The sequence below is a fragment of the Lathyrus oleraceus genome, chromosome 5, assembly GCF_024323335.1.
Source record: "Lathyrus oleraceus cultivar Zhongwan6 chromosome 5, CAAS_Psat_ZW6_1.0, whole genome shotgun sequence".
Lineage (NCBI taxonomy): Eukaryota > Viridiplantae > Streptophyta > Magnoliopsida > Fabales > Fabaceae > Lathyrus > Lathyrus oleraceus.
The window spans coordinates 641641482-641659830 of NC_066583.1; the positions used below are offsets into that span (position 1 = coordinate 641641482).

An 18349-nucleotide genomic window follows, 5' to 3' on the forward strand; every position below is an offset into this window, starting at 1 on the left:
AAAACAAGAGTGGGATATATATATTCATGTTGGAGTCCACTCAAGAAAGCTCTATCTAACTGACATAACAAAAGATATTAATAAACTATAGGCCTGCATTTCTTAAGATTCCTTTTGGTATTTTATAAAAATTGTTTAAAGATTTCTGCTAAATACATGAAGATTTTATCTTAATGTGTTACAAACAAGATATGCTATTATTATCATGAATCATGAATCATGATTATCAATTTGGACTTATGTTGTTTCTCATATCACATGTATAAACAAACAAAACTTTTCTTCAAAGTGGGGTTTCAGCTGCAAAGTTTAGTGGCAACTAAGAAATCATAAGAGAGGGAAGTTACACTGAAAAGTTTGCATACTTTTTCTTGTCAATTCTTATTTTAAATCAATCATCAATTACTTTATTTTATACGAATCGAAACGATAAGGGCTGAATCTACTGTAACTAAAAAAGTCTTAAAATCAATTCTTAAGTGATTTCATTATGTACAAAAGTTTTAAAAAGTTGGTTTTGAGGTTAATGGGTATCTATCGATCAACAAGAAATTCATAAACAAATGATTGCGAAAAGATTTTTTTTTTTTACAAACTATGGTTATTCTTTTTTTTCTTTCTACATTTTGAGTAATATTCTTCGGTGGTTGTTGTTGTTGTGGTTTGCTTTATTTTATGGGCACTGTCCACAAAAACAAGCATAGATTCTCTCTTTGAGATCTCTCTCCTAGCTGTGCGGTTTAGGAATGGATGATTGTGCTCTGTCTCCTCTGCTTTGATTCTCTCTACTCATAAAGGTTTCTTGCTTTTGTCTTTGTCTCTCTCTCCTTTTCATTGATACCATTCTAGGCTATTGCAGCTGCACACTATAAACGGTACACTCACTATACTTACATGGCAATGCATATTCACACGTTTTATTCCATCTCCACTATACTCTTTACGGTATAAAAGGGTCATCACCATTCTGCATTTTTCTTCATTACAGTTGCAGTACTAGTAGCTGGACCTTCTTTCAACCAGCAAAATGAGTCATGCACATTCTCATACCGGTTCCGGTTTGTTCTTTTTGCAACTTGCATGAATTTTAGTTTATAGATTGTTATCAAGTCACGGTGAGTTTGACAGAATCACGATGACACTTGGTTTTGTTGAAGTTTTTGAGTGCAACTTTTGCTAAAATCGTGATCTGTCAAACTCGTTGTGAATCCAAATATTATCAATGCTTTTGCGTTATGTTTTGACATTTGTCAGCTATCTTCAAACTTAGCATGTTATTGAGTAGTAGTAGCGTTTTTCTTGTTTACAATTGCAGGTAGTAGAACTACTCGACGAGCTTTCGAGTTCGGGAAGACACATGTCGTGAGGCCTAAGGGAAAACACCAAGCTACTATAGTTTGGTTGCATGGACTTGGTGATAATGGTTTGAGGTATGAATGTCATCGCTGTTATGTATTCTGCTTTTCCTTTGTGGATCATATCATTTCTTTTACAACAGTAATTCAGTTCAAAAGTAAAAAGTTACGGGAAAAAACGCAAACAGAAAACACGATATTTGTTCTTTCTACCTTGTCTAACCTTAATGCTTCATTCTTTTGTTTCAAGTACACAATCCGTATACGAAAAATGAAACTTTTAACGGAAAATATGTGAAGTTCTTTCTGGTTATATTCCTAATGAATGTTCTAAGTACTGCAGTTCTTTCTGGTTAGATTCTACATGGAATATATTCTGCATAAGAAAGTTGTGATTATAATTCTTGGTTTAGAAGAGTATATACTAAATTCTCTACCTATATCAATATTGACAGAAGAATATATTACTATATGAATAGAAGCTATCATGTAATAGAAATATTCTGATTTTGTATTTTGTTTTTATCTGCAGCTCATCTCAATTGTTGGAATCACTTCCACTTCCAAATGTGAGAATACTTCTCTATGTTAATATTCTCACTCCATAACTACAATAATTTGACTACTCATGTGTTCTTTAATGTGATGATTTTGTATGATATGATACAGATTAAATGGATTTGTCCTACTGCTCCTACCCGTCCCGTGGCGATACTCGGCGGTTTTCCCTGCACTGCATGTAATATTTTTAAAATAAAAAAAATAACTTTTTTCACCCTCTTTGTTAATTGAATTAGAGCATTAAACAAGTGTGATTAACTTGGTGATTGAATATTAATCTGCAGGGTTTGATGTGGGAGAACTTTCAGAAGATGGTCCTGATGATTGGGAAGGTTTAGATGCTTCAGCAGCACATATTGCTAACTTGCTGTCAACAGAGCCAGCTGATGGTACTTTTCAAAGCTTTCATTGAATCAATAATAACATAATACATTTACGTAAGAGTTAGCTCGTTAGTGAAGACTTTGAGATTTGAGAGTGTGCTCCTCTTAAGGTCTCAGGTTCAAATCCTGCTATATGCTAACAATTTTTGTGTTAGGTCAATCTATACAGAGCTTTGCTCTGACTTTAAATGGGACCCCCGAATTAATAGATTTTAGGGTCAGGGTCAGATACCGAATTTTCAAAACAAAAAAATTTATATTATTTTTTGGACCTTAATTAAAGTTGGAATCTTGAATTAATGTTATTTGACTATTATATGGCAGTGAAAGTTGGTATTGGAGGGTTCAGCATGGGTGCAGCAATAGCATTATACTCTTCAACTTGTTATGCCATGGGAAGGTATGGAAATGGCATCCCATATCCTGTCTGTTTAAGAGCAGTTGTTGGACTCAGTGGTTGGCTTCCAGGATCAAGGTATCATCATATACTGATAATAACTTTAAAACATGTATTATTTTTCTCATCAGTTTCACTATAATTATAATCATTTCTCCATTGGGTTGGAACCTGCTATCTTGTAGGAGCTTAGGGAGCAAGATAGAAGTTTCACACGAATCACGAAGGCGAGCTGCTTCGTTACCGATTTTACTATGCCATGGAATCAGTACGTATCTAAAAATCTAAATGCTGGTGTAACTAATTCACGAAGTTTTCAATTCAACCGTCTGATCTCAAAATAACGACAGAGAATTCATTTTGTAGGTGATGATGTAGTACACTGCAAGTATGGAGAGAAATCTGCACAATCCTTAAGCTCTGCCGGGTTTCGATATATAGCATTCAAATCCTATGAAGGGTAAGATGAAATCAATCATCAATATTAATGAAACAAGTGTTAAATATTAGAACAGTTTTTCAGAGTTTGTTGTGATGAATGCAGGCTTGGTCATTACACAGTTCCAAGAGAGATGGATGAGGTTTCCACCTGGCTTAGTTCAAGGTTGGGACTTGAAGGATTCTCATCTTAAAATGACAAAACTAGTAGTATTAAAATATGAACGAATCAGTGAATGTTTGTAGAATAACAGGGGAGGTGGGATAATATAAATAGGAGATTTAATTTTCAGGGTCCCTTTTTGTCATGTTGGTGAGCAATAAAGATATATGAATGTGTTTACTAAGCATTTTTCTCTTTATTATTGTAGAATCTAGGTGCTTGATCAGTAGTATTATTGGAGAGATTTAGTTTTGTTTTTATTAGCATTGTGATTGTAACAAAACAGGGATCTTGGACTCCTTGTTTTTCAATTTCAATAAACTTTCTTTTTGGAGTGAATTATAAAACTTAATGTAATCAAAGATAATGCTTTTGATTTCAAGAAGAAAATTTAATTTAGAAACTATATACAGCAAAACACTTGCCACTGAATTATTTTCCCTGCCTTGTTACCAAAAATCTGTAATACAATGCTCTTGTCACATTATTCTAACACAGGATGAATGGAAAGTTCAGCCTTAACTATAATTTCATATACAGCAAAATAAACAATAAAGCAAAGTGCACGCGCACACGAAATTTGTATATCACAATAAAAAAAATCGTCGAATAACTTATTACTATCCAGAAAATCTGATATAAAGACATAACATAATGTAATCTTTTCAGCAAAAGAAACAGATTGCGTCGAACAAGTCGGTCTAAACTACCTCTCTCTTTTTAAAATTCCATCGCCTTAGTTGTGATTTTACTGCTTGGACACAATATCCTTAAGCTTTTCCTTCAATTCACCAGTCTACAAGAATGGGAAATATTGTTAAACAGGAGAGTAGAAAATAAAAAATGATCAATTGTTGAAATGGGAATGGACCTGGTGCATATTAAGAATAATGTCTGATCCACCAACAAACTCTCCCTTAATGAAAATTTGTGGAAATGTTGGCCAGTGACTGCAGAGAAAAAACAAGGGAAAACATCAGAAATGTATATTTGCCTCATTTGTAATTATTAAGCTGTTAAATGGGAAAAGCAATTAAACTTAGCATAACCTGCACTTCTGGTACTAACATACTTTGAGAATCAATAAGATAGAGGACTCATATACCACTTTAATGCAAAGAAAACAAAGTTTGAAAATCATTTTACATAAGCTTCCAAAAACGTGCACGTATATCCAAAACATACAAGGACAAATCTTGGCCAACTAATTTCCAACATACTTAACATGAAAGCATATCAAATCATTGGAGAACAGAAGGTTTAATTAGTGAATAAATGACAGATTAATAACCAGTTCATTAGACATATTGAAATCAATTGTAACAAGTTCACATAGAACAAATTTTGATCTTCAAACTGATGTTTATGGTCTTCAGATTTGTGGCATGACTCTCGTCCACTGGACTTCATAGCCAGTAAAGGGTGTCATAGTTCTAACACATGGAATTCTAAATTGGAAGGTTCCAATGTTTAGACAGGACAACAATTACTTTCAAATTTTAAGATTTATAATTCATAATCTGAATTTAGCTAAAATATTAGGATTTACAAAATGCAATTCGAAAATAATATTGTGTTTCATATCACATATCACTAACTTTAGTTATTATTAATGGCAATAAGTATATATTTTATTTATTTCCTTTAACTGAAACATTTTCATTAACTTCTGGGAATGCTAATTTTGAAAAAGTAAGCTACAGTAAGAGCATTTCCCTGAAGAAGCTAGAGAAATATAACCAGCAAGAACATGTTTACCTGAAGGCTTTTACAGCATTTTTCAGTTCAGGATCCTCCAAAATGTTTCTAGCACTTAAAGGAACATCTACAAAAGCAACAAATAATAATAATTACATTGTATAAATTCTCAGTTTGTCATCCAGTAAAGCTAAATCGTATTCACAACAAATTTCTATTGGCCATAGGTAAATAAAAATAACAAGAAAAAAAATCAACAATTGGAAAAACTCATGTGAAACTTAAAAACATGCTAATGTGCTACATATTCTCGCAAAGGTTATAATATTGATCATCATAATTAAATTTCAAGCCAGCACCTACAGACTACTCTTTCTTCTTGCTTAACAGGATTGCCATTAAAAATTGTGTTAGTTTCCATTTATGTTGCAGAAGATGAAATCAAATAGCAAGGATGAAATTTTTAAAATAATTCCATTCAACATAACTAAACCAAAACATGAGATTACAGAAAAGCAGTAGCTACCATGACATCAGCTGCCTTCAGAAAAATTAATCACCATAATGTTTGATAGAAAAATAAGTTATGTAACACTATATATATCCATTCTGAGTCTACACTCTCAAAATCACATACACACAATTTTCAGAACACGGGGAAAAATAACAATTCTACCATGAGAATACAAGCTCGGAAGATATAATTTCTCGGGTAGCAAAGACGAAGCATGAAAAGTATCATTTACTTACCATATTGTTTTAAAACTTTAACTGCAAGAGAACTAAAACCACACTGAGGAAAATCAGGCACGCCTTTCATGTATAGCATAACAGGATTATCCTTGACATCCTGTACATTATTATGAGTCACAAATTATTTGTCATCAAAATAATAAACCCTTAATAGATTCTTCATGATGATATGAAATTCACCTGCTCAATGATGTTTGACAAAGAAGTGCCAGAATTCTCAAGCTTATTAGCTGGCTTGAAATCGTCGTGTGTGTCGGGATCATTAGACACCTTGGTTGAGTATTTCATTCCATAATAACAGGAACTAGTTAGCTGCAAACACTCAAAGGAAAACAATATCATTACAAAAAGAAAGTGCAATTCACATTATAGAAAACAAACAAATTTTAATCCTTTCGATTATAACACTAAAATTATATCCAGCTCAGTAATCTCGAGATCTTTCTCAACAGTTTTTCTACAAAAAATCATGTTTATATCAGCTCAAAAAAATTTAAAAAAAAAGAGGGATTTCATGATTTGAAAAATAATAGCCGATTGATAGAAAAGCGATTTCAGAACCATTCGTAGAATTCCAATTACATGTAGAACTATTGAACATGCGATTCCTAAGTGATAAATAGAAAAAGCATGAAATGTAAAAATAATAAAATTAGGGTTTGGTTTTAGGGTTAGAAAAGTTACACGTGTAGTGAGAGAGCGAGCTGCGATTCCCTTGAAAAGAATGGCCGCCATGACAGTTTTGTATCAATTCTTTCTGATGTGAGGAATGAGTTCTCTAAATGCAGACAACTTCCAAATAATGTGTTTATCGTCTTTTTCGCAACCAAAGTACTACTAGTTTATTATAATAATAATAACTTTTTATCTTTATTATAAATAAACTCGTTTAATTTTAAAAAATTATTTTATCACTTTTAGTTTTTTTTTTCAAAAGTTTAGTGTTTTTTAACCATCTAGTATTTTTTTGGAACATCTTTTTCACCACTAATATCTGAGTTATTAGATCAACTAGTTTGATTAGTGGATTAGTTCCGTGATTTCAATCTCATACCAATCGCAATGGTAATATTTATAATTAATTAATTATTTTAATGAATAATCAATATTAAATAAAAATAAAATATCTGATATAATAATTAATTACATTTTTAAATAATTTTTAATAATAAAAAATGAAATGTATATCGTGGAACCAAGACCTTTGTCAAGAGACCTAAACTTTGATTTTCTTTAAGGATATTTACTGATAGTTCGTGATCTAGGTCGTAAATCCGAAAAGTGAGACAGTAAAACCGTTGGTTTAGTATATTGTAGTAGTCATTAAGAAAACAACCAATAAGGAGGAGAAGAGAGATAGAGAGTAATTAAGAAAACTAAGAAATAACTAGTTACATAATAGAAAATTGTTTAATAATTTATTTTTTAGTAATTATGTCTCAAATCTTCAAGGCTTTTGAGTGAGTTAGAATGCACTTTAAATAGTAATATTAGTAGTCAAGCCTTAGTTCCTGCTATTTTAAACAATGATAATTTTGAATTAGATTAAAATACTTTTCAAAATCAGGAATTAGAAATTCAAGAAATGGAAAATAGATTAATTAACTGATCAATGCCAGAAATTAAATTAAAAGAAATTTATAAAATGAGCACGTTTAATTTTTATAATAAAAAAAGTATTCATACTACGGAATCTGTTATATCTATATGCAATAAATATGAAACTATTAATTTGTTAAATAGGAAGTTGTTAGAAAATCATGTTAGAGAAGGATATCGTTATATCCATGTAGGATTAATTCAAGTAGCGATAAAGCCTTTACATAAGTTAGGGTTAAACACACATATTCTATTAGTCATTTGTGATCCTCGTATTAAAGATTTTCATAACTCAACTATTGATATAGTTGAGTTTAACCTTAATGGTGGTCCAATTTACTTTAACCATCATCCTAATTACTCTATGAGTTTAACTGATGAATTCAGTAAAAACTCACTTGTCATATATGACCAAGGCCTAAGTGACACATTTAAACATTCAATCCTGGAGTTGTTAACATAGACATTATTAGTATAATCACCTATAAATTTTCTAATGTTAATTACAATTTTAAATCTCTTAAAACTACTCCTAGAAATGAAACGTGTATTATTAAAGTTAATCTTAGCAGATCTAATGTTATGACCCCAAAGATTCTTACTGCTTTTGATATTATTGACAAATCTCTCTGGAATGGATTTTGTAAGATGTGGTTAAATATAAAAAGATTGAAGTCGGGTCTATTAGAGATGTTATTCAGGATATTGATGGATCTGTCGGGATTCGAATGAATAAGAGTCAGTTCTTTCATTACAATCAGTCTAGTAGCATTGGATCGCCATCCAGCGCTAGAAACTCTGTTGATTCAACCATTAGGGTTAATCTTGCAGGAGTAAACTTTTCTCATACAATTCCACGACCTATTTACTCGGAGAGGACTTCTAGGTCATCATCTTCAATTGAGTCTCAAATCTTAGGAGTTATTACCCGAGAAGAACCATTTGTCATTGACAAAGCCTGGATTAGAGTTGGTTTTGAGGTTGAGTATAATTCAGAGAAGAGAAATTGATATGTATCATCTTTCTCTAAATATCATACTCAAATGTATTTACAAAACTTTTATAATTTTTTATAAAATCATGAGGTTAATGTTTATTTCTTTACATGGTTTGAATTTGCTTAGAAGAAGGGATATAAAATCTTTTTGTTGTTAAGATGTACTTAGATGATAATGTTAGAATTAGTAATAAATGGAAGACTGATAAAAAATATATAATAGAATTCATCCATCCACCTTTAGAAGCCATAAAAATTACCCCTTCCAAAGAAAACATAGAAATAAAGGCTTCTCCCTTTAAATTAATTATCAATCCTAGATAACAGGGGAAATATATAAATAATTTGCATAGTCAGATGAATTACTCAAACAAAATACTTCACACTATTGCCCAACAATTAGACATAATAGAAAACTCAGTCCCTCAACCTAAGGATGTTAAAACCTTTAAAAAAGATCATATCCGACATATATATCATTACCATACTCCTTCTATCCAAGAGCTAAAAAGTATGAGTTTAGATCGTGATGCTAACCATAAGATAGAAGAATTTGTTGAAAAATTAAGGACCTTATGGAAAATTCTTTAGGAGGGCTAAATATTTTATCTCGGGAAGAAGAATTTGATAATATGGTGAGTAAATTAGTGGAAGAGCCCCAAGACCTAAAACTCGAAACTACTATCCTAGACCATCATTTGTTGATGTGCAATTTGAAGAAAGAAGTTGTTTTGTTGAAAATAGTTATTTAGGAGAATCCATTGTAGAATGGAACATTAATGGTGCTTCTGAGCAACAAGTGTTAGATACCATGCAAAATATGATTATGGCTGCTACAACTTTTTAACTCAAAGGAAACACAGACAAGCATATTAAAGATATATTAGTTATGGGATTTACAAGGCAATTAAAAGGATGGTGAGATAATCTCCTTAGTCCTGAAGACAAAACCGAAATCAACTTAGCTCTTAAAACAGAATCCAATGAAGCTATTTGTGTTACAAGTCTCTTGTATGCTATTACCAAGTTCTTTGTAGAAGAGCCTTTATAGCTCCAACAAAGAGCAACAGACCAATTATTAAATTTGTATTGTCCAACCATGTCTGATTATAGGTGGTATAGAGACAAGTTTCTTTATAAATTGTGTCTTAGGTCAGATGTTGTTGCTGATTATTAGAAAGAAAGATTTATTAGTGGTTTACCCATATTATTTGCTGAGAAGGTTAAGAAAAATATTAAACAAAATTTTAATGGAATTATTCCTTATCAGTCCTTAATTATGGGTGAATTATCTAATTATGTTATTGAAACTGGTATACAAATCTATACTGATTACAAACTTTAAAATAAGATTAAAAATGAAAAAATGAGTAATAGGAGCGAAATGGATTCATTCTGCGAACAATATGAAACTACTCCTTTAAGAGCTCCTAGTAACCCTAAGAATAAAAAGGATGTTATTAAAAGTAAGAAAAACTTTCGTTACCATAAGAAACAACCTTAAAAGATAACTCTGACTTTTATAAAGCTCCTCATAAGAAAAATTATGGTAAGAAACCTTACAGAAAACCCTATATGCTAAATCCAAAACCTAAAGACAAAGATGTCAAATATTATAAATGTGGTCATTTTGGTCATTATGCTAATAAATGTAAGATGCAAGAGAAAATTAATCAATTAGCAAATTTAGATATTTCAGAGGAGATAAAAGAAAGTTCAATATCTACATTAAAAAATATCTTGCTAAATTCTGAAGAAGAAGAAGACGGCTCTTCATCTTATGAAGAAATTTGTCAAATTAATAATTCTAAGGAGTCATATTCTGATTCTGATGAATGTTTAGGAATAGACTTTTGTAATTTTAATAGTTTTAATAAAAGAATTAATGTTCTCACTAATCATCAAGCTAATATCCTAATAGGAATATTATATAAGATGGAAGAATCTGAAAGTAAGAATGTTTTCATGAGACAAATTAAAAACATTATTGACGAAAATGATATTTGTAAAAAAACATGTTAACATAATAGAATTTAAAGATGTTATGAACTTATTTAAAAAACTAGTTGAGAAAACTGTTTCTGTTAATGACTTACAATAAGAAATTAAGAATTTAAAAAATGAAATTCAAACTCTAGAAACCCGGGATGATGAGATAGAACTTAAACTTTTAGAATTACAAGGTCACATGATTATTCAAAATCAACATAGGTTAGCTTTTTATAGTAAGAATCATGAGAAAACTAATGAAGAAGTTATTATTTCAACCAATGAAGATCTTTATATCAATAAAATAGAAAAGATGATATCTAAAAAATGGTAGAGTAAAATAAATCTCATTATTAAAGATAAATTTTTTGAACTACATGTTTTAATAGACCCAGGGACAGATTTAAACAGCATTCAAGAAGGGTTAATCCCAACCCAATATTATGAGAAAACTAAAGAATCCTTACGATGAGCTAATGGTAACAGATTACATGTGTCATATAAATTATTCAACGCTAAGATCTGTAAAGATCAAATCTGTTATAAAACTTCTTTTCTTCTAGTTAAAAACATTCAAGAAACTATTATTCTAGGAACCCCTTTCTAGACTTTACTTTATCCTTTTATCATTGATAACCAAGCTATAACTACTAATGCTTTAGGTCGTGAAGTTAAGTTTGAATTTTTAGACCAACCTAGGATTAGAGATTTTAACTTTGTCCAGAGTAAAGATATATCTTTTATTAATATTACTAATAATGAAAGAAAATATATTAATTTCATAAACAAAGAAATACATTTTAAAAGGATAGAAGAACAATTGCAATTTTCCCGTGTTCAAGAAAAAATTAAAATTATGAAAAATAAGTTTACTAAAGATCTTTGTTCAGCCTAATGAGTCTTACTTTAAAGAAAAAGATACATACTATTTCTTTGCCTTATGAGTCTTACTTTAAAGAAAAAGATATTTCAACTAAAGCCAGATCTATATAGATGAATAAGCAACATTTAGATTATTGTAAAAAAGAAATACAAGATTATTTAAAAAAAGGTTTAGTTATGTCGAGTAAGTCTCCTTGGAGTTGCTCTGCGTTTTATGTTGTTAATGTTGATGAATTAGAAAGGGGTAGTCCCCGATTAGTAATAAACTACAAACCTTTAAATAAAATTTTACAATGGATTAGGTATCCTATACCTAATAAAAAAGATTAAATTAACAGATTACATCATAAAAGTATATTTTCTAAACTTGGTCTTAAATCTGGGATATTATCAAATTCAATTAGAAGAAATTGATAAATATAAGACCACTTTTGTAGTACCCTTTAGGCACTATGAATGTAATATTTTGTCCTTATGGCTTAAAAAAAACCTCAGAATTTCAAAATATAATGAATTCTATTTTTAATGATTACTCACACTTTATTATAGTCGACTTAGATGATATTTTAGTTTTCTCAGACTCGATTAATCAACATTTACAACACCTTAATCAGTTCTATGAAATAATTAAAGATAATGGTTTAGTTTTGTTCAAAAAGAAATTAAATTTATTTCAAAGTAAAGTAAATTTTTTGGGTTTTGATATTAGTCAGGGCATGTACGCCCCTATTAGTAGGTCCTTAGAATTTGTTAGTAAATTCTTTGACAAATTAAAAGACAAAACTCAGTTACAAAGGTTTTTAGGTTGTCTTAATTATATTTTAGACTTTATTCCTAATGTTAGAATTATTTGTCTTCCTTTATTTAAGAGACTTAGAAAGCATACCCCACATTGGAATGATTCCATGACTAAAAGTGTCACCCAATTAAAGCAAATAGTTAAGAGATTATCTTGCCTAAGAATCCCTGATCCAAATGCTAACCGTATTGTTGAAACAGATGCCTCGGAATTAGGGTTTGATGGTATATTAAAACAACTACCTTCAGGCATAGAGAAGGAACAAGTTGTTAGATATTACTCTGGAACTTGACCTTCAACCCAATTAAATTATAGTAATATTAAGAAAGAGATTTTAGCCATTGTTTTATGCATTACCAAATTTCAAGATGATTTGTTTTCAAAATCATTTTTATTAAAAAGAGATTGCAAAGCTGCTAAGAGTGTTTTAAAGAAAGATGTTAAATATTTAGTTTCAAAACATATTTTTGCTAGATGGCAATCTTTGTTATCATGTTTTGATTTTGAAATAGAATATATTGAAGGAATTAAAAAGTATTTATCAATTTTTTTAACTCGATAATTTTTACTGGATAAAAATGAGCAAGAAACATAACGATCCCATATGTAATTAAGGACCTCCATTATCATCAAAAAATAAATTCGTAGTTTTAGGATCACCTTCGTATATTACAAAAATTACTTATCCAATACCTTCTTCCCCCAGATCTTTGATTAATCCTGCATTATTATCTCCATTATCTTTTACTCAGAGAATTACTACTTCCCTGTCTTCTCAAAGTAAACCCACATAAAAATTAGCTTTTTACACTCTTCCATCTTCTATAAAATCTTCTTTTATTACCAAAAATATGTCAGAATCGATTATCTCTTTAGAGTCTATGTACTGTCTTTCAGATGCGTCATTATTATAAGTTATTTCAAGAATTTTCCCTGCTGGATTTTTCTTTTTGCCAAAAGACTTATTAAAAACCCGAGAATATTATGAATTTATTTTGGTTGATACTGATTTTATTTCTCTTACTCATCAATATAATGAGATTGATAGATCCGAAATTAGATTCTCCACATTCAAAATATTAAGGTTTTATCTCCATCGATTGGAAGCAACCCATAACAGAAGGAAAATCCTTCTCAAGGTCTTACTTTCCTCAAACATACAATTATCTGGATTACATTGATGTCTGGTCCAATTTCGTAGTAATTGAACCATTTAACCATACTTGCTTTATTTGGTTTAATAAAGATATTTCTTTAAACTTTCCTTATTGGTTTATCAAATGGTTTTAGCTTATTGGACCCAATTTGGATATTTCCCCCAATTATGCTTCTAAATCCTTCAATGACTTTACCTCGACTACTACTTGTCCTTTGCACAAGGCTTTATTATATTTTTGTGCAGTTTTTGGGATTATTTGGATTACCTTATGGACCTTTTCGTCTGAGCAGTTATGGCAAGATTGTCCAGCTTCTCAATTAATTAAGAAATTTTCTATTAAATGGTGGATTAAGTTTAATCCAGGCCTGCTAACATCAACAAAGTTGGAAGCATGGCGCAAAGCTCATCTAAACCTTTGCAAAAATATCAATATTAGTTCAGAAGATATTGTTTTTCTTATGGATCGGTCTAAGTTACTAGCCATTTTATCAGCTGCTACCAGCCATAATGGATTTTTAAATAAATTAAAAGATACCATGTCTGCTTTATCAGAAAGTGATAGTGTTTCCAGCACATCGGACCACTTGAATGACAATGAAGATGATTGTTATGGAATTACATATCTCGAAGGAAAAGGATGATGTGTGAAGATAAGATCAAATTACTTTTCTGAAGACGATAAGATCATATTATTTTTCTAAAGATAAGGTTGGCTTTTATCAGCCCATACTGTCATGTTACTTTTTTGGCTTGTTGTATTCATTACAGGTCATGCGGGTCATATTATCTTTGATTATGTATTTCATTATTAAGCCTTGTCGGTCACTTGTTTGTATAGTTTTAGGGTGGTTTGAATGTTATTTGAACTTCGTCTGCTTTTCTTCTCTATATAAGAAAATGTAGTTTGTGGTGGAGGGCATTAGAAAATTAAGAGATTTAATTGAGAAACTCTGAGTTTGTCATAACTCTTGTAAGTGTTTTTCAATAAAATCATGTCTTTAAATGCATCCATTATTATTTTTTCATTTACTTCCACATTTATTTTAACTTTGATTATTCAATCTATTATAATAATTATCTTCATTATTATTATATGTTTAACCGTGTGTATATATATATATATATATATATATATATATATATATATATATATATATATATATATATATATATATATATATATATATATATATATATATATATATATATATATATATATATATATATATATATATATATATAACATAAGAGAGAGTATTTATATACTCCAATATTGAGTATTATTTAAATTATGAGAGAGGGGGTGAAAACATGTGTTGCAATTGCAGTAGCTAAAACATTTGTGTGGTCTTAATTTTTTGACTGTGTGAAAAATACTTCAAATCACCACCAATAATAGGTGTATCTCAACGATAAAATAACTCAAATAACTCTTTTTTTTAAATAAATACCCAAACTAACTCATTTCCCACGTATTTTTTTAAACGAATCCACTTTCAAACAAAAAAAAATCAACACAAAGGAGACACCAATCTAATTGGTGACAGTGTACAACACATAAGATGAGACGTCAATCCAATTGGCGACAGTGTACATGTTGGGGTTGGTTGAAAATATACATGTTGAAGAATTCTCGCATTGCTTAGTTTTGTGAATATATAGTCCAAGGCTATCTATAAGATACAAGTGTGAGTGGTTAAAGTTCCACATTGCCTATGAATAGTGAAATGTTGAATTTATAAGAGAGAATATCTATTTATCTAACACCTTAAGGTTTTGGGTTGAGATGTGGTGTCTCTCTCTCTCTCTCATGTGGTCCTGGAGCATTAGTCCTATTGGTACTCCCGACTCTCCCGGACTCCCTAATAGTACAAACACATAGGAGAGATAGTACACTCTTTCTCCTCTGTGTTTGCACACTGTCACCAATTGAATTGACGTCTCCTATAATGTGTTATACACTATCGCTAATTGAATTGAAGTCTCTTTTGTATTGAAATTTTTTTGTTTGAAAGTGAATTAGTTTGGGAAATACGTGAAAACATGGGTTAATTTGAGTATTTATTTAAAAAAGTGGGTTATTGGGGTGATTATTTTGTATCTCATATAAGCAGTGTGAATATTATATGTGCACCAAAAGCGAAAAATAAAAGAGTGAATGAGTATTAGACAACGAGTAAAAGAAAGTTATCGGTGCAAAACCAGAATTTGAAATATCTAGAAATATATTCCAACCATCTCACAATGAGTGACTCAGCTGACTATTTCACACAGATTAAGAAAAAATAATAAATGAAAGAGAGAATGATATTTTTACTAACGTGTCATTTATCAAGCATTGGGAATGATGAAAGTAATACTATTAATTAGATGGTAGAATTAGAAAAGGTGCATTGGAAGTTGAAATGGATCATTCATTTTGGGACAACTTTTTATTCCAAATGAGTCATTCATTATGGGACAGAGGGAGTAGGATATCCAATATCAAGTATCTATCCACTAAAATAACATGCTACCATTAGCCCTTAATTTCCCTTTCATGATCATTTATTTTACACAGTAACCAGGACAAATTGGTCAATGCCAAATCATCTATTTTTTTACACTTCTCTTTTAATCCTCTATTGCCACATGTCTCACCGAATTACTTTACAACTTCCATTTTCTCTCTCCCGTTCACTTTTCTCCTTTCACTTTTCTCAAACATTTCCATTATTTCTCCTATTATCTCTCATATCCTCTATATTTTCCCAAACCCTAACAATGTCGCAACCCCTTTCTCCAACTTATCTACGGCCACTGTTACCTCTAATGAAAAAACCAAAGCCATATTCATACTCATCATTTGTGGTCTTCCTAATGAACCAGTTGGATTCTTCTTCCTACTGTAAGACCCCGATTTTGGCCCTAAGATCCCTCATGGCATCATAACATTGCATTTGCAAAGCCTCAAGGATCATAAGCATCTTGGCTCCTTCCCTTTGGGTGGGATCTCTCTTGAGAGTGGTTTGAGATCACCAAGCACGCTTGAATTGTATATCATTTCTTTTCTCATTTTTGTTTACTAACCAAAAGCACAAAAATATGTCACTAACATCTTTTGTTTGTAGCTTGAGCAATCACAAGGTCTAAAAACTTCTAGGAGATCATTGGTGCAAAGATATGGCCAAGAGAAGATTGAAGCAAGCATGGTAATGGTTCCCAAAGATCTCATCTATCAAATATGCCTCCCAAGTATCTCAATTCATCATTTTGATCAAAGCAAGTCAAAGGGTTTGAGGTTTGTTCCCCAAGGAAACCCTAATTCATCTGATCACCCATAATGCCTTGCTAATGAAGTAACCTCAGCCCATGGTCAAATACAATCAAGGGAAGTTCTCTAATTCATCATTTAATGCATATTTGAGCTTATTTGAGTGTCCTCAATCATCAATTCATCAAGATATGAGTTGTGGACTTGAGAAGTTGATCAGTCAATTCATCTGAGTATTTTGAAATGCACTGTGACCTAACTTTTTATGTGTTGGTCAAATGGAGATGATACCAAAAGTAAAAATGTTATTAAGGACAATATGAACAACTTTCATGTTCATCAAAAATTAATTTGAAGCTTGGAAGGTCATCTCCCATTCCAAGACATTATAGGTCATTTTGACTGAAACCCTAATGTTAGGTCAACTTCCTAAGAACATAACTCATTAATTTTTTATGATTTTAAGGTGGGATCAAGTGAATTGGAAAGCTTATTGTGTCTACTTAAAATGTTATGTTGAACAAAATTTCAAAATTTCAAAGGAAATACATGTGATAATGTAAAATATTATACGTCACTTTGGACCAAATGCATTGAAAGGCAAAAAAGTCCAACTTCAAGTGCCCATAACTTCTTCATAAAAAATCCAAATGATGAAAAATTTAAGTCTATCTTGATTGTCTTGAAGAGATCTACAACTTTTATGTTTGAAGTTTTTTCATTTGAGGCTTGCATCATCAAAACAGAAGGGCTTGAAGTTGTTTCATTTTGACAAAATTCTCAAAGGCATGTTTTGCACTATGAACTTCATGGCCTTTTTTCATAAATTTCCACACTTCAAATGAGTTTTTGTCCAACATAACATTTATTCCTTATGTCAATACCTTTCCAACCATTACCCATATGCTTATGTTTGGATTTTCTAACTGTCATTTTCGAAGAGATGAAGTTTTAGGCACAATTATGCAATTCATGATGAAACTTCATGCACAAGCCATTGCCTTGCAAATTACACGTCCAAACCTTCTCCAAACAAGCTCAGCATCCATTTGCACCAGGTTTTGAGCCTCACATGCGCCTGTACATGCCCATGCATGGAGGACCCAAGCTCATGCACACACGAGTTTTCCACCTCCTTGCATCACCTTGTGCTATAAATACATGCCATGCTTCATTCATTTCCCATCCCTGAATCAATCTGAAATGCTGCAGAAATCATTCCAAACCATACTCTAAAGGAATTTTGCTTTTTCACTTGAAATTTTCAGATCCAATTCTCAACTTCCTTGGTTGATTATTGGATTCTAATTCCTTAGCCTTGCCTCATTTCCATCTCTAGAACAAACTGCAAACAAGTGTGTTGAAAGATCGTGCTCCACAGATCTGTATTTAGAAGGTTGATGTTAAAACTTATTTGCTTCGAAACTCTTCATTTATAGCTTGTTTCTTGTGTCATTTTGCTTGGTTGAAGTCCTCTCAATGGAGGCAACTTATTGATGCTTTTAATTTTACAAATCCATGAAGTTTCAGTTGAACACCACATTTTTCAACTTCTGATTTCTCTTCCATGGAGATCTAGAATGAAAATGGATGGTACAGGGGTGATGTACATCACCCCAGCTTTCCAATGATATGAGGATCACTCATTTTCATCAAGTTTTAAAAACCTGCAACTCTGGCCGGAATCTCCATGCTCGCCGGAGAAGACGGTGGTGTACACCACCGTCTGTTTTCCAGTTTGAATCCCAGCTGTTGATGATGATTTCCAGATTGAATCATGGCTCTTGGATCTTATGACTTTTTTTAATTCCACATGTTACTCAGTTGACTAAGGCCTACCAAGAGCGCGCGCATGTGGAGTGTCTGATCAGCCACGTCAATTAATGAGGCTTGATCAGACGCCTCTCCTTTTTTCTGATTTTC

General features: G+C 31.3%; 2 protein-coding genes across 3 annotated transcripts; one reads left to right on the top strand and one right to left on the bottom strand.

Annotated features, from left to right (window-relative positions):
• Positions 1-561: 561 nt before the first annotated feature.
• LOC127087547 (uncharacterized) lies at positions 562-3636 on the top strand. 2 transcript variants are annotated; one of them, XM_051028443.1, is made up of 10 exons: positions 562-875; positions 989-1058; positions 1316-1430; positions 1888-1924; positions 2025-2094; positions 2201-2305; positions 2624-2774; positions 2882-2964; positions 3063-3156; positions 3241-3636. In XM_051028443.1, the coding sequence occupies exons 2-10, from the start codon at positions 1028-1030 to the stop codon at positions 3326-3328; spliced, it is 774 nt and encodes a 257-aa protein (XP_050884400.1). In that variant the 5' UTR covers positions 562-875; positions 989-1027; the 3' UTR covers positions 3329-3636. The 2 variants fall into 2 exon arrangements, with proteins under 2 accessions (XP_050884400.1, XP_050884401.1); XM_051028444.1 differs by having other exon boundaries at positions 562-797.
• A 213-nt stretch (positions 3637-3849) lies between these two features.
• On the bottom strand, positions 3850-6602 carry LOC127087548 (monothiol glutaredoxin-S15, mitochondrial). The gene is made up of 6 exons (XM_051028445.1): positions 6433-6602; positions 5929-6060; positions 5746-5845; positions 5056-5122; positions 4169-4247; positions 3850-4093 (listed from the first exon to the last, which is right to left on the bottom strand). Exons 1-6 carry the CDS (start codon positions 6481-6483, stop codon positions 4046-4048), a joined length of 477 nt encoding a protein of 158 aa, XP_050884402.1. The 5' UTR covers positions 6484-6602; the 3' UTR covers positions 3850-4045.
• Positions 6603-18349: the final 11747 nt, after the last annotated feature.

What these genes read in the sequence shown, in the direction of transcription:
- LOC127087547 (XM_051028443.1), top strand. Translation starts at nt 1,028, where the DNA reads ATGAGTCATGCACATTCTCATACCGGTTCCG. An exon ending in TTTACTATGCCATGGAATCA is followed by an intron (nt 2,965 to 3,062) that starts GTACGTATCTAA and finishes TTCATTTTGTAG; the next exon opens with GTGATGATGTAGTACACTGC. An exon ending in GCATTCAAATCCTATGAAGG is followed by an intron (nt 3,157 to 3,240) that starts GTAAGATGAAAT and finishes TGATGAATGCAG; the next exon opens with GCTTGGTCATTACACAGTTC.
- LOC127087548 (XM_051028445.1), bottom strand. Translation starts at nt 6,483, where the DNA reads ATGGCGGCCATTCTTTTCAAGGGAATCGCAGCTCGCTCTCTCACTACA. An exon ending in TGTCAAACATCATTGAGCAG is followed by an intron (nt 5,846 to 5,928) that starts GTGAATTTCATA and finishes AATAATGTACAG; the next exon opens with GATGTCAAGGATAATCCTGT. An exon ending in TAAAGTTTTAAAACAATATG is followed by an intron (nt 5,123 to 5,745) that starts GTAAGTAAATGA and finishes TTGCTTTTGTAG; the next exon opens with ATGTTCCTTTAAGTGCTAGA.